Raw genomic sequence first — 16,327 nt, 5'->3', positions numbered from 1 at the left:
GGTTCTAAAAGCTCGAATACATAGACTTATAGTCATGGAGAATAAATGATCATAGTTTACGTTCCGTTGCACAAAATATTTAATACCAAAACAATATACAAACATCTACATTTTCAATACAATTTACCACATACCGTTAAAATATCAACATTTTTTATTTTTATTTTGCGGTGGCTTAGGGTAATCGTAAGGACAAGGATAAACTGGCTCGTAATCGGTACAGTACATCTGAGCTCGAATAAAGGCTTCTTTGTCACGTGGTTCTGGGTAAACACTAGCTATGCACTGCTCATACGAATACTCCACCAACTTGGTAGCTATTTTCACAGACACTTCCAGAATCGATTCCAGTGGCGGATATATTCTTCCTACTTTTAAGTCTTCCTCTTTTACTAAATCGGCCAACGTTTGAGCCGTGACGTAGAAATGTTCGTCGCTAAAATGTAGAATACCTCCCGTTACAGCGGATAGTGCTATTCCGGGAAACACGTACGAGTTGTTGGCTTGGCCTGTGTGGTAGGTTTTTCCTTCGTATTCGACTGGAGGGAATGGACTGCCGCTGGCGTAAATAACGCTACCCTAGAAAAACAAATTGTAAACAAAGGAATACTCTTTTATACGAGCACTAACAACTATATAATTATTATTATAACATAACAAATATGGGCAGAGGAGCGAGCTCCTATTATGCCCAAAAAGCAAAAAAAAATATATATATATATAGAAAAGAAAAAAAAAAAAAAAAAAAAGAAATTTAATCTTTGCAGATTAGTTAAATAGTAAACTCTTAAATATTGGGGAAATCTGCAAGAATGACTCTAATGTGTATCAATTGTTTTGGCTACAATATCATAATGGCTACATACTACCATCAAATTATGTCCTCGTTAGCCTTGACGTTGTATCCTTATTCAGCAATGTTCATCTAGGAATATGTTTGACATCAATAGAGATCAACTGGGACCGTATTAGAGGTTGTTGTTCCATGTCTTACGAGAGATTCATCAGCATCGTCGAATTTCTCTTTAACAACACTTACTTCTCATTTAATGATAAATTCTATCAACAAACTTTCGGTACCCCTATGGGAGCCAAGATTTCTCCTATCATTGCAACTTACGTTATGGATTATGTATTAGACTCAGTCATTCCTTTACTATCCTTTAATATTCCATTTATTAAAAAATATGTTGATGATATAATTTTGGCTATACCCAATGACAAGGTAGATGAACTATTAGATACTTTTAATGGTTATGACCCCTACATCCAGTTCACTATAGAGAGGGAAGATGGTAATTGGTCCGTCCCCTTTCTCGACATAAGGATGATCAGGGAAAACAACAACATTAAAATAGATTGGTATCAAAAACCGACCCATTCTGGTAGATACCTTAACTACAACTCATACCATAATAATTCTACCAAAGTTAACTTAATCAAACAGATGAAAAATAGAGTAATAAAACTATCAGATCCTTCATTTCATACAACAAACCTACAAATCCTACAAAAACTTTTTATTTCAAACGCTTATCCAACACCATTAGTTAATAAGATTTTGTTTAATACTATCCATGACGAAGATATTTCACCTTCCTTCGCGACTAACAATGCTGATCCTGATGTCTTAAGTGGGAACCCAGTCTCGGATACTCCTATAAACAAATATTTTTCATTACCATATTTCAGAGATATCACTCCGGGGTTAACAAGGATTCTGAAAAGTGTTGAAAATAGCTTTGGCAATAATAATAACAACATTAAACTTAATGTGGCTTGTAGATCAGCCCTAACAATTAATAGTCTTTATTCTAAGATAAAAGATAAGACTCCCATAGATAGGCTTAGTAATATTGTCTACAACATTCCATATCTCTCTTGCAACAATTCCTACATCGGTCAAACATCTCAATTATTGAAATCACGTATTACACTACACAAAAGTGATTCTCGACTTCACCCTGACCGTTGTGCATTAGCCAAACATGTCCATTCCACTGGTCATCTCATGGACTATACGAACACTACAATTCTCCACCGTGAGAACAATAAATCTAAAAGAGAGTTCATTGAAATGTCTTATATTTTCCTTAACGATTTCTCCATTAATGTTAAGAGTGACATTAAGAATCTAAGCGATATATACCACTTGTTACTTAAATCAGATACCAAGAACAATACTATATCACAGATAACTAACTTGACTGATATATCCATTAACAACTAACATACCTTTATAATTAATTTTCATTAACAAAAAAATATATAACATTCCCTTGCTTTTCTTAGATACATCTCAATAAGATGCAATAATACATGAACAATAGAATAATTAAATAAAGAAAATCAAAATAATATTTCCCTATACTGGAATTTAATTTCATTCGTTTTTACCAATGAACCTTAACGACATAAAGATTCATAAGAACTACTGAAGTTGTCAGCGCTTGCGTTCTGGCTAAAACAGAACCTCACTTTTAAACTTTCTAAAAATCAAAAATTTAGTTATTGCCGACATTTCAATGAATTACCTCCTTTTAAATGTAGTTACATTGGGTTTTTCGATTAACCTTGGGTAAGCCTTTACGTGTCAAGTTCAAAGCTACCATACATTTCAAACCTTAAAAAAACTTTTTTTGCACATAGTAACAAAAAAACACCACTATGTTACTAGCAAAGTTTTTTAATATTCTAACTCTACAATTCTAAGTTACGGTAAGATCAATAATGTTTTAATAGATAATATATGGTAGCTAATTATAATTTATTCTCTTTCGGCCCTGAAGAAGCCAAATTAATTCTCTTTGGCGAAAACGTTCGGCGAAACAATTGATACACATTAGAGTCTTTCTTGCAGATTTCCCCAATATTTAAGAGTTTACTATATATATATATATATATATATATATATATATATATATATATATATATATATATATATTTATATATCCTTATAAAACTAATACCAATTATAGAGTTAAGTAAAGTTAAACAATTAAGTAAATCACACAAAAATTGTGAAACAATAAATAAATAATGCGGTCCGAAAATAACAATCTTATAAATAAAATAAAGCGCTATCAAGTTTATTTTTAAAGATGTTAACACTAGTTGCCGATATGGTGTCTTGATCCAAATTGTTCCAGATATTAAATATTCTTTTTGGCAAGAAGTTCCCCCAGGACCTTGCAGTAGTTTGTTCCCTCTTTAATTTGTAACGATGGCCTCTTAATCTTTCGTCTTGATTTTTAAAGTTAATACATATACAATTCTGGGAAATGTTAGTATCAATTTTGGAAATAATGGGCCAGCTAATCTCTGAAAAATTGAAACCTCCAACAACAATTAGAATTTCAAGGGATGATAATTCTTGAAGTTTGTCAATAAACATATTGTCCTGAGTAAGTACTCTATCCGGAGGTCGGTATATGCAAACTATATTAAATATAAAAAAAAGTAAGTGGATAATTTCTATACCGGGTACGTCAATTGTTTTATTACTGACGGAAAAAGTATTGGTAATTTCGTTTGCTAAATAGATGCATACTTCTCTCCCTCGACGAGTATATCTATCTCTACGAAATATAGTTAAATTATCAATGTTTACAGTAGCATGGAGGATAGAAGAACTAAGCCATGTTTCTGTTAGTAGAATAATGTGAGGTTTTAAAAGTTGAACAGTACTTACAAATTCATTAAGTTTGTACATAAGAGAGTTTAGATTCATATACATAAGGAGCCAATCAGTAAATTTTGGTGCAGAGGAATTATGAACGAAACTTCATTATTTTTAGACAGCCATTCGCATATTTAATCGTAAGGTCATTATTTTTACGAGTTTCAAGCTCAGTACGAAGTTCCTTTAATCTAAATTGCTGCATAGGTGTCTTGTCATCAATAACAGAATAAGTTTCAATAAATTTGTTTTCCAAAAGTTTATTTTTGTTACAAAGAATAATGTGACAGATTAAAATATATACTTAACAAATTGAGGTGTTTGTCTGTTAATTTATTATTATTGTAAATACGCTAAATAAACAACATTTTAAATGATATATAAAACAATGATATAGTAAATGATATATATCACAAAACGTAATTTATCATCATCATCATCATTTAACCCGGATCTATCCACTGTTGGATATAGGTCTTCCTCAGTCTTTTCCATGTATTTCTGTTTTGTGCTATTTGCATCCAATTTTTGTCGATCCGTTTTATGCCATCAGACCATCTTGTTGGTGAACGACCTCTACTTCGATGTGCTTCTTGTCTCGGTCTCCACTCTATTATTCGCTGTCTCCATCTGTTATCCGACATTCTAGCTATGTGCCCCTCCCAGTTCCACTTAAGGGTCATAATTCTTTCTATGGCATCTGTCACTCCTGTTCTCCGTCTTATTTCCTTATTCGTGATCCGATCCCTACGAGAAATGCCTAACATCGATCGTTCCATGGCTCTTTGGGTAACACAAATTTTATTTCTTACTTTCTTGGTTAGTGTTAATATCTCTGCACCATATGTAAGTACTGGCAACACGCACTGATTAAAGACTTTTCTTTTAAGACACATAGGCAGTTCTGATTTAAGAACATAGCTTAGCTTGCCGAATGCCACCCAAGTGAGTCCTATGCGGCGGCTTAGTTCGCACGTTTGATTATCTCTTCCTATGCGTATCTCATGTCCTAATTTATACAACCAAGATAACTTACTAATGTCAAAAGGATCATTAAATATGTAAAAAATAGGGATAATTAAATAATAGGACAGTATGAAGTAACTGCTAAAAACCACACAAGATAAAATAATTAGGCTGCGAAATCATGCAGCCAGATTCTGCTTTTGATTCAGCTGTGGACTATAATTTCAGTGATTTTTTAGATAGGTTTGTCTGTATTTTCAATAAGGCATTTCCTTTAATTACAATTAAGCCAAAACTCAAAAACCCTGAACTACCAAAGGTATCCGCATATCATCCAAGAATACGCATTCACTACTGTACATCAAGAAATTTACTACCAATCTCTTTGTCACTAAATATATCACCAATTACAAAGGAATCTGTCTAGAACTTATCAAATCAAAATAGCCAAAAAATTGTATCAAAATCGTCTGGGAAGCTCTAAAAGTGTTGCAAAAGAAACTTGGTCCACAATAAACGATCTTCAAAATAAAACTAACACCAGTCTATTCACTATAACAAGGTCTCTCTGCCACATAAGGACACTACACTCTTTCCTCAGGTTTACAAGATGTCTCAAAAGTCGAATATTTTCAATATTTTTCCACGTAAAATTCTAAAAGATCCAAGGTGAACTACAATAATTTGTTTTTTGTTATTAGTTTTCAGCAATCATTATTTGTCTTCTGTAAGTATGAAATTGTTTAAATAATTGAGGAGTCAGGGAGGAAAACAATCATCGTCTACTTTTGGTTGAAATTGAGATGACGAAGTTTTCTAGTGATCAATACATATTACTTTCGGATGGTACGCAGTAAAAGGGAAAAACATTTACAGTCCTTTTATTACAAATGTTAAATGAAACGGTGTACTGGGGAAGAACCATCATAGTCCGTGCGCTGCGAGAGAATTACCGTCAGAGTCCGAACCATAGAATAATCGAACACACGGTTGTGTTCGGTTGTTCTCTGTCCGAACGCTGTCTTCACAGGTTGGGTCGGGTGCAGCATCTCTATGATTCTCTTTCTTAGTTTAGCCAGAGAACAACCGAACACAGAGAAGCGAAAGTCCTTTGAAGTTACGTGGCCAAGCCGCCAATGACAGCTAACAACCAGAAAATTAATAGTCAGTGGGCATATCACACAATATAAATTCTTAAGAGCGTAGGCGCAAAATTTCGGGCCAATGTTTTTTAAATGCATTCATTTTTTTCGAATCCTGAAAAAACTAATAAGTATTTTTGAAAAATTGAAACGCAGAATGAAAAACTACATTATTACTGAGGGCCGAAAGTCCCTGAAAACTTCTATGATGTTTATTTTAATAAGTTACAGGGGTGAAAAAAAAAGAGAAAATTTAGTGTGATTTTTAATTTCAAATATCTCATTCAAAAAACTTTTTGTTTATTCTAAGGGACTTTCGGCCCTCGGTAATAATGTAATATTTCATTCTGTGTTTAAATTTTTCAAAAATATTTGTTAGTTTTCTCAGGATTCGAAAAAAATTATTGTATTTAAAAAGCATTGGCCCGAAATTTTGCGCCTACGCTCTTAAGCGAAACAAAGAAATTACTAAAAATCTTAAAATTACAACAGAACAAGACTTCAAAATTGCAAAAACATGGTTGCAAATAAACAAACTTACATTAAATTATGAAAAAACTAAATAGGTACTCATCTACTTTTTGCTATATACAAAAGTTGTCTGCCAATTTTTAATTCGTTAAATATAAATAACAAAGATCATTGAAGGTACTGCGTCATGCGCCAATGTTTTTCTTCTATTTCCTTTTACAATAACATTATCTTCAAAATGCAGTTCACAAATCCTATAATTATTATAAAGTGAATCTTTGAATAACAAATCTTCTCGTCTGCAAGCTTCTGCAACTTTTTCTGTATTTATAAATAATACTTTATTACTTACAACTATAAGAGTATTAGTATATTCTAAGTATATTGTATGTAATGAAATATTTAACTTTTGTCAATATCTAATCTTATTAAATTTACAGTTTTCTCCTGACTAAGTCACAAAAATGTCACTAAATATTGAGATATGCAACAAATAAAGTTTTAATATTTTTTATTTGTAATTCCCATTTAAAACTCCTAAATATTTTATGTACTTCGATCCATATATTTGATCTTTTTTATTTATATTTAACGAATTAAAAATTGGCAGACAACTTTTGTATATAGCAAAAAGTAGATGAGTACCTATTTAGTTTTTTCATAATTTAATGTAAGTTTGTTTATTTGCAACCATGTTTTTGCAATTTTGAAGTCTTGTTCTGTTGTAATTTTAAGATTTTCCCAATTATCGGTCTAATTATGTTTCCAACAATTTTTAGTTTGAGCATTTTAGTAATTTCTTTGTTTCGTTTAAGAGCGTAGGCGCAAAATTTCGGGCCAATGCTTTTTAACATTTTTTTGGAATCCTGAGAAAACTAACAAACATTTTTGAAAAATTTAAACACAGAATGAAAGATTACATTATTACCGAGGGCCGAAAGTCCCTTAGAATAAACAAAAAGTTTTTTTGAATGAGATATTTGAAATTAAAAATCACACTAAATTTTCTCTTTTTTGTTTTCTCTGTAACTTATTAAAATAAACATTGTAGAAGTTTTCTGGGACTTTTGGCCCTCAGTAATAATATGGTCTTTCATTCTGCGTTTAAATTTTTCAAAAATACTTATTAGTTTTTTGAGGATTCGAAAAAAATAAATACATTTAAAAAACATTTGCCCGAAATTTTGCGCCTACGCTCTTAAATCAAAAATATTCTCGTGTATAAAACCCTCTATATTTTTATTTCCTAAAAATACTATATTCGTATTGTTGTCTTCGAGCGCGCTGACACCCGGCAACCATCTGTTGATTTTTTGACCTGAGCCTTCGGAGACTTGCGTCTTTCAATAAAAGAAATAGCACTGACACCAAATTTAATGTTTTCATTTTGAACTATCCCTTGGCAGACCAAAGTTTATTTTTTATAGCTCGGACAGACACGTCGGCATCGGCTTACTGTTCGAAAGTCAAACCAATACTATTATGTAATAACTAATAATAATTACAAAGCAATAGTAATTACCTGTTATTATTCTTAGGAAATCTAAATAAACTTATTTCTTTTCCTGTCACAGATGAACATCCGCGAATCGCACAAATATATCCAGACATTTTAAATATAAATTAAACTTTTAATTATAAACTTATATATTTAACTATAACTATAAACTATAACTATAACCTTTTAACTATAAATAAATTATATAAATGGTCAAATGCACTTGTTGTGTCCAGTATTTACCATAGACGCCTACGGACTATCGAAAACAACCAGAATTAAAGAATAAGCACGTGTTTTTGACAGTTAAACAACCAGAATCGGGCATGCGTATACAAAAACGGTACACGCTTTTGGACCGTTTTGTCGCTTCTATGTGTGTTCGATTATTCTATGGTTTAGCGACTTCGTTGGTGTGTTCTAGTTTGCCAGTTGATTCTAATTGAACAATAGTAAAGGAGTGAGTACATACTGATTAATTTTTTTTTTGTATTTTTGTATTTTTGTATAAAATAATCACTTGTAAGAGTTCAAAAACTCACTTTTAAGGTATGTCTGAGTCAATTTTATATACTTTCGTCCATTTAACGTTCCACATTGTATTTCTTACCACTGATGTTAACTATAGTTAAGTCAGTTTCTTGCTAGTTTTGTTTATTTTGTCCAAAGATGCTCCTCCATCAAAATTCATCAATTATCACAAACTACTTGATATATAGCTTTGTCAGTCCAACTAGACAACATTGTATTAGTACAACTAATTGTTATTGATACCACTCACCTTTGTTTCCTTGATAGCCTGTTCTGGAGTACACTCTGCTTTTGGAGTCGGATTACTTAAAGCGAAAATAATGGGTCGTTTGTTGTTTTTGGCCATTTCCTTCAATATATCAGATGTGAAGGCGCCAGGAACGGCTGCTGCTCCGATTAAAATGGAAGGTTTTATTTTCTTTACTACTTCGGACAAATCCTAAAATAAGAACAAGAGATCAGTACTGGACAGCAATGGAGAAAAGAGAAACAGATCAGTACAGTAGAGCTAGATCATGATGAATAAAATGAAAGGAAGGGAGAAGTGGTAAATATTAGCTAATTACTTTGATTTTCCAAAGAGAATTAAAAATAATAAATACTTATTTTTAAAGTGTATATTAAAGTATTAATTAGCTTACCTTTATGGGATCGTGATCTTTAGCAAACTTCTTCTTGTGCCCTTCTATTTTTTCCCTACATTTTACTATTAATCCTTTAGAATCCACCATCCAAATTTTCTTCAGTGCATCTTCTTCTGACATACCAGATTTGACCTAAAAAAGTGTAAATTTAAGCTCTGTTTCCAACAAGTATTGTTCAAAGTATATAGGCCTTCGAAAGCTAGAGAAGTCTTTTTCTAATATTGTAAGAATATAGTATGGATAAGTTAACATAGATTTATAAATTAACCGGAAATCACCGAAGGAGATCACACTTACATTGAGAGACACTAATCGAGTTAAAGCTCCTAGCGATAACGTAATTATCATAGAAATTATGAATACATTTAAAATGATATTCAGTAAATGTCTAACAGATAGAACTATACCGAATACATAAGACGAAGCAATAAGAATATTCTTATATAAAAAGGGCGATTTCATTTTACTAAACAACTAACTACAAATCAACAACAATAAGCTTGAATTCAACTAACGAGTTGAATAGTCAAACATTCTAACACTCAAAATCCTTAGCAAAAAGATGACAGCCTACCGATACATTGGGATTTTACGAAAAGTGTTCAAACACGGGGTATAAATCAAAGAAAACAGGAGAGATAAAGAATGGTTTGATGTCGATTGCAAGAGGGAAGACTACGATATATGGAGAAACAAAGTGACGAAAATGGAAATAAATACAAAGCAGAGAGAAGACAGGCGAAAAAAGTGTGTAGGATGAAGAAAAGGAAGCATTTGGATAAAAAATTCCAAGAGATTAAAGAACATTAATAAAAATATGAGAAACTTCTACGAGGAGGCGAAAAGCAGAGCAGTGACCAAGGTGCAAGAAAATAGAATTACTAGAAGAGTAAAGAAGGGTATCTAATATGACATAGTCAGGAAAAGCTGATATACGTCAAGAGCATTTCATAGATTTGCTTGATGAAAAACTGGAGAGAAAGTGGAAATTGTACGGGAAGTCAACGACACAGCGAAATCAATGGAGATTTTAACCGTGAAAGAAATAAAAGAAATCACATACAGCATGAAAAACAATAAAAGTGCAGGCAGTAATGGGATAATCAAGCATGGATTAGAAGCACTTATAACGCGGATATGCGGAAATTCAGGAAGTATGTAGAGAGGCAATAGTATGTCCCATTCATAAGAAGGGAGATAAATCAGTATGCGAAAACTACAGGGGTATTCCTATTCTGGATGTAACATATAATGTACCAGAGAGAGTCCTAAGAAGTAGACTAAATAGTCAAATGAGTAGGTTGGTAAATATCAGGGGGGACTTAAAAAAGTCCTTCTGTCGCCTTCAAAAAGGTGAGGGAGTTTGAGTATCCAGGAGTAACCCTAATAAGTAAAGGAGAAGAAAGCCAATAAATTAAGAAGCGGATGTCGAGAGGAAGGAACACAATCGGAACTCTACACAAACCACTAAGCACAAAAAACATTTCCAGAGAAGCAAAATGAAGACTATACAGAACAGCGAGCCATCCCACAGTCCTGTACGGAAGCGAATCATGGATTATGAACAAAAATCAAGAAAATATGCTGAACCTCTGGGAATGAAGAGATCGGAGGTACGGGAAACCAGAAATTAGTCAGATCGTCAGGACAAAGAGACTTAGATGGTTAGGCCATCTAGCGAGAGTGGCAGATGGAAGGTGGGCAAAGGACTCGCTACTGAGAGGAAAAAGAAAGAAAAAACACGAAAAAAGTGGCTAGGAGCATGTAAGAAAGACCTACAAACAATCGGGATGCAAGGAAAGATAAGTGGAAGTAGGTCAATACTAAGGAAAAGAAATTTTTAGTTAAAAAGTCTGCAAATGGTTTATTACGACCAATATCCATCTGTTTAAAGCAGCAGTCACCAAAAATACGCATGTCAATGTTCGAAATTAAAAAAAGAAAAATTTTTGGGTATTATAAAAGCATTTGTAAATATAAAACCCACCATTAAGTAGACACACAGTTCCGCGATTCCTATATTCGCTTCTCCAGCTCCTTGGAACACCAACGTGTGATCTGAAAACTTATTTTGAGTCAATTTCATGGCAGCTATTAATCCTCCAACGACCACGCTAGCCGTTCCCTGAATATCATCGTTAAAAGTACAATATTTGTCTCTGTATTTATCCCAGAATCTGAAAGCGTTCATGTTTCCAAAATCCTCGAACTGCAGTAAGACGTTTTGGCCCCATCTTTGCACAGCAGCTGCCATGAATTCGTCAATCAAATCGTCGTATTCTTTACCTCGATGTCGTTTTTCTCTCAAGCCGATGTATAGAGGATCTTTTAGATGTTTTTCATTGTTGGTTCCTGCGTCAATCGTCACTGGCAAGCACTGGTGGGGTTTGATTCCAGCTGAAACGATAAATTAAATTTAAGTTAATATAACGACAGCACAGCATTTGAAAGAACCTTCTGGGAAAATTCATATATAAAGCAGAAGGTTTGGCAAATAATCTTTAGATAAATCCTTACCTAATGCAGAATACAAACAGAGCTTTCCAATTGGAATTCCCATCCCAGCAGCTCCTTGATCCCCAAGACCCAAGATCCTTTCACCGTCAGTAAATACAATCGCTCTGACGTCGTATTCCGGCCAATTCTTTAATATCTCATAAACGTGCCCTCTATCGTGTATAGTAATGTAAACACCCCTAGGTCTTCTATACACAAAACCCCAGTTCTGACAAGCGGCTCCCACCGTAGGAGTATACAGTATCGGTAAATAATCCACGACATATTTACGCACCGTGGCAAAGAAAAGCTTTTCGTTTCGAGTTAGTAGGTCCATCAGCCACAGATATTTGTTCAAAGGGTCTTTAAAACGGTTAAGATTTGTTCTTACTTGTAGGATCTGTTCTTCTTGAGTCTTTACCATTGGTGGCAGCAATCCGTTGATGCCGAGTAACTGTCGTTCGATAAGAGTGAAGGCCAGTTCTTTGTTTAGACCAGGATTTTTTAGTCTATCTATAAAAAAATATCAAAACTGTTATTCAAAACTTGTTAAGCAGAAACATTAAAATTTACTTAAAATAGAAAACAATAATTAACAAACTAAAAAATTAAAGTGTGGAACATATCTGCTTCTGAAAAAGTTTTTGAAAGCTTTTTCTTAAACAAAAAACATTGAGATATTAAGTTAACATCATCGTCGTCATTATTATCAGCTATTTCAACTTTTTTTTCTTTTCGCCATTGCTAGATGGCTGAGCCCATTTCTCCCTAGAAAGAGGTCCTACAAACCGATACCTTCCTGTTATCCTGCCTACGGCAATGTAAATCGATGACGAAACCGCTAATGAACTAGTACATGAGTTGTAGTAAAGCAGTATACAAAGACCAACATGGAAACTTAAGAAGAAAGATGAGAAACGCTTACAAATTCACAAAGCAACTGCAATCAATGAGATTAAAAGTGTGAAAACAATGGCAACTAAAAAAACCAAAATACCTGAAGGATTTTAATAGACTTTTCCAATTCAAGTTTACATAATACTCTGTATTTTTCCTTTTTCATGGGTTTTTCAAAATACCTGAAGGATGGACAATAGGAACATGGAACGTAAGAGGTCTCAACGGCAAGGAGGCTGAAGTTGTAGAAGAATTTGTTAAGGCAAAAATAAACATACTAGGAATTATAGAGACAAAAAGAAAAGGTAAGAGCATACAGTTTCTGGAAAATGGCCATTTTTTAATCCTCAGTGAAGCACCCCCGTCAGAAAGAGCACGTGAAGGAGTTTGTTGTCTCATCAATAGAAACTTGACTAGTAGCATTAAATATTGGGAATGTATCACCGAAAGGATCCTGAAAATTGGGATGAAAACCGAAGAGAAAAAAACCAATCAATATCTTTGTTATATATGGACTAAATGATACCGAAAGAGCGAACACCAAGGACATTTTTTGGGAAAAGGCGACAGAGATCATAGATAGCGCAGAGGGCAACATAATTATAATTGGCAATCTCAATGGTAGAATAGGCGTAAAAGACCAAAAATCCTCAGATGTACTAGGACAACACGGAGAACAAGTAAGAAACAATGATGGTCAACGAATTATAGACTTTTGTAGAGAGAATGACCTGATAATTATGAATTCGTTTTTCCAGCACAAAGATGTGCACATATATACCAGAGAAGTCAAGAGTAGAGGAGAAAAGTCCATTATTGACTATTTATTGGTGAACAGACCCTTAAGACAATGTATTAAAGATGTCAGAGTCAGAAGGGGAGCAGAAATATATAGCGACCATTACCTGGTAGTATCATGAACTAGTATCGGTGTGGAACAAAAACGCACACAGGAGGTACCAAGAAAAAGAGACAAAACCCCAAGAAACCAATGCAGTTATTAGGTCATACAAGTTAGCAGATAAGAAAATAGCACAGAAATACAAAAACTATGTGAACAATAGTCTACAAAAGTACTTAAACCAGAACTATGGCTTAGAAGAAACTTGGCAAAAACTTACAGAATCTCTCTTAGATGGCAGCAAGCAAATCTGCGGAATAGCTAAATAAAAATAGACAATGTACGAATTGGTGTAGTAATGAAATAAAAGAAAAAGTCAAATCCAAGAAGTTAGCGTAGAAGAAATATCTAGGGAACCAGAATGCAGAAAGCTATCAAAAATATAAGCAACAGAGGACAAAAGTAAAAGACATGGTGATTAAAGCAAAAAAGAAGAGCTGGAAGGATTTTGGGAATAAGCTGAAGAAAGACTACCACACTAACCAAAAACTATCAAATTAAAAATAAAGATGGCCACATCCTCTGCGAGAACGAAAGTATTATGAACAGATGGAGAGAATATTTCGAAGACCTCCCTGACTCAAGAAAACTCTAATAATGAAATAGACAATACTGAAGAAAACCCACATGAGAACCCAAATCAAAACGAAATAACAATAGAGGAAATAAGAGAAATAATACTCAGGCTGAAAAGAAGAAAGGCATCTGGCTATGATAAGATATCTGCGGAAATGCTAAAAAATATGGGAGAAAATAGAAATGAAATGCTTAGAAAAGTTTGCAATAAAGCATGGAATGAGAGCAAGATCCCAAAAGACTGGGAAGTGGGCCTTATTTTACCCATTTTCAAAAAAGGTGACAACCGAGACTGAAGCAACTACAGAGGTATAACCCTTCTGAGTATCCCTTCCAAAGTTTACGAACGGGTACTGGAGAAAAGACTACTACAAGAAGTAGACCATAAGCTGGAGCAGTCACAGCGGTTTCAGGAAGGAAAGAAGAATCCATGACCATATTTTTACACTCAAGCAGCTAATACAAAATGCACGAAATACAAGCACAAAACTATACCAAGCCTTCATAGACCTCGAAAAAGCATTTGATAGAACCCCGCGAACCAAAATAGACAAAAGCCTAAGGAACAGAGAAGTAGACAGCAAACTCAGAAAAGCTATTATGAGTCTATACAAGAACACAAGAAACAGAGTAAGAACAGATAATATGGAATCAGACGAGTTTAGAGTCAATGATGGCCTACGACAAGAAGGTGCACTAGGTCCCATCCTGTTCAATATTGTACTAGATGATGTAATGAAGGAAACTAGAGAAGAAACATCGAGAACATTTGTTGCACATAGAAACCTGGAAATGATACAGATAGCGGAGTGCGCATTTGCAGATGACTTCGTCGTATTTGGAAGAAACGAGGACGCACTTAAGAGAAACCTCCAAATATGGAGAGATAAACTCGAAAAACGTAATCTGAGAATCAATGAAAGAAAAACCAAGGTCATGGTATGTGGGAAAACAGACCAACATACAAACATTAAAATCAATAACGATACTTTAAAACAAGTCGAAACCTTCAAATACCTGGAAGTGCAACTAGAGAGTAGGGTTACACAAGAAGCAGAGATAAACAATCGAATAGCAAACGCTTCCCGGATATACCAGGCAATTAAGAGCACATTCCTATCGAAAAAAGAAGTATCCCAAAAAGCCAAGATAGCTATCTACAACACAGTTTTTGTACCTATCTTAACATTTGGATGTGAAAGCTGAACGCTCACCACCAGACTAAAAAATAAACTGCAAAGTATTGCAATGAAGCATCTAAGAAGAGTACTAGGGGTGACCAGAATGGACAGGATACGGAACGAGGAAATAAGAGAATGCCTTAAAGTCCAATCAATAGAGAAGAAAATCGAAGAAGCCCAACTGAGATGGTACGGCCACATGGTAAGGATGGATAAAGAAAGACCAGTGAAACAAGTGTGGGAAGCGAGAAGAATCTTAAAAAGATCGAGGGGCAGACCCATGAATACCTGGGACGATGAAATTGCCGCCATCCTAGACAAGAAAGGAGTCACCAAGGAGCAAGCGAAGAAATTGGCAAGCAACAAAAAGAATTGGAGGAAGTTTGTATACGAAACCTACAAAGAGACTTTACACCTAACACCTTAGGGTAGAAGGGTTATTGATTATATATATATATATATATATATATATATATATATATATATATATATATATATATATATATATATATATATATATATATATATATATATATATATATATATATATTAGGTATATATAGCGGAGAATGAAGACAATCAATAAACGCTTTTACTTGGTTTTACACCAATGATAAGACCAATAATTTGGCAGCAAATGAAAAAACTGTATAACAACATATTACTGTAGATAAGTTAGATCGAAAATTAAACACATAAAAAAGAATAACCAAGAAGAATATTTCTTTATCTATTAAGTTTATGTTTCGTCGAATAAACCCATTTTAAAATTTCGTTGACATAATTAATCCCTATTTACAAATATATCCATACTTGAAATTGATAAAATTATTCAACATTTACAACAGTCCCACTTCTGAACTTACCTATTCCTGACTCCATCGAAGGAAAACAATGATCTCCGTGATTATTTCCCCAAATGCCAATGTGATCTTTTTCTGGAACCGCTCTACCACTACCCTTATTATGATGTGAACGTTTACTCATGAACCTTCGCTGTGTTAAAATACTACAAGAATTAACGTCTTCCAATTTTAGCATACGTTCAAATAGTGCCATTCCTCCTCTTAAGCCAGAAAAGCTAGACCTTGCTCTACAAGTTTGCACCATCTTGGGCGCGTATTTTTGGAATACTCGGTATACATTTGGAGCTAGAATCCTACTGAAGAACATTTCATTTGATTTTGTTCTACCGACGTTAAAATTATACAAAATATGAATAATGAGAAAAAATATTTGACGTTCAACGGATATTTGACAATACAAAAAAAAAACTTTGAATTGCTGTTAGGTTGTTTTGGTCTCCATGCAAATAGTTAAATAATTTTAGTTTATCTCAATAACT

The 16,327-nt window shown here is 33.7% G+C and overlaps 2 protein-coding genes across 3 annotated transcripts in view; one reads left to right on the top strand and one right to left on the bottom strand.

Moving 5' to 3' along the window:
- Window positions 1–16,327, top strand: part of LOC140442989 (solute carrier family 35 member F3) — a 185,505-nt gene that overhangs the window by 147,977 nt on the left and 21,201 nt on the right. The gene's annotated exons all lie outside the window — the stretch shown is intronic.
- Window positions 56–16,262, bottom strand: LOC140444705 (NADP-dependent malic enzyme-like). Its single transcript, XM_072536467.1, has 6 exons — window positions 15,849–16,262; window positions 11,449–11,940; window positions 10,919–11,328; window positions 8,929–9,063; window positions 8,538–8,726; window positions 56–579 (listed from the first exon to the last, which is right to left on the bottom strand). The coding sequence occupies exons 1-6, from the start codon at window positions 16,153–16,155 to the stop codon at window positions 145–147; spliced, it is 1,968 nt and encodes a 655-aa protein (XP_072392568.1). The 5' UTR covers window positions 16,156–16,262; the 3' UTR covers window positions 56–144.

This window comes from Diabrotica undecimpunctata, chromosome 6 (genome assembly GCF_040954645.1).
Source record: "Diabrotica undecimpunctata isolate CICGRU chromosome 6, icDiaUnde3, whole genome shotgun sequence".
NCBI classification, from domain to species: Eukaryota; Metazoa; Arthropoda; class Insecta; order Coleoptera; family Chrysomelidae; genus Diabrotica; species Diabrotica undecimpunctata.
Note: the sequence above shows the minus strand (reverse complement) of the source record. Positions and strands in the feature narration are given on the sequence as shown.

What these genes read in the sequence shown, in the direction of transcription:
- LOC140444705 (XM_072536467.1), bottom strand. Translation starts at nt 16,155, where the DNA reads ATGTTCTTCAGTAGGATTCTAGCTCCAAATGTATACCGAGTATTCCAA. An exon ending in CTGTTTGTATTCTGCATTAG is followed by an intron (nt 11,329 to 11,448) that starts GTAAGGATTTAT and finishes TTATCGTTTCAG; the next exon opens with CTGGAATCAAACCCCACCAG. An exon ending in AGGCTATCAAGGAAACAAAG is followed by an intron (nt 580 to 8,537) that starts GTGAGTGGTATC and finishes TTGTTTTTCTAG; the next exon opens with GGTAGCGTTATTTACGCCAG.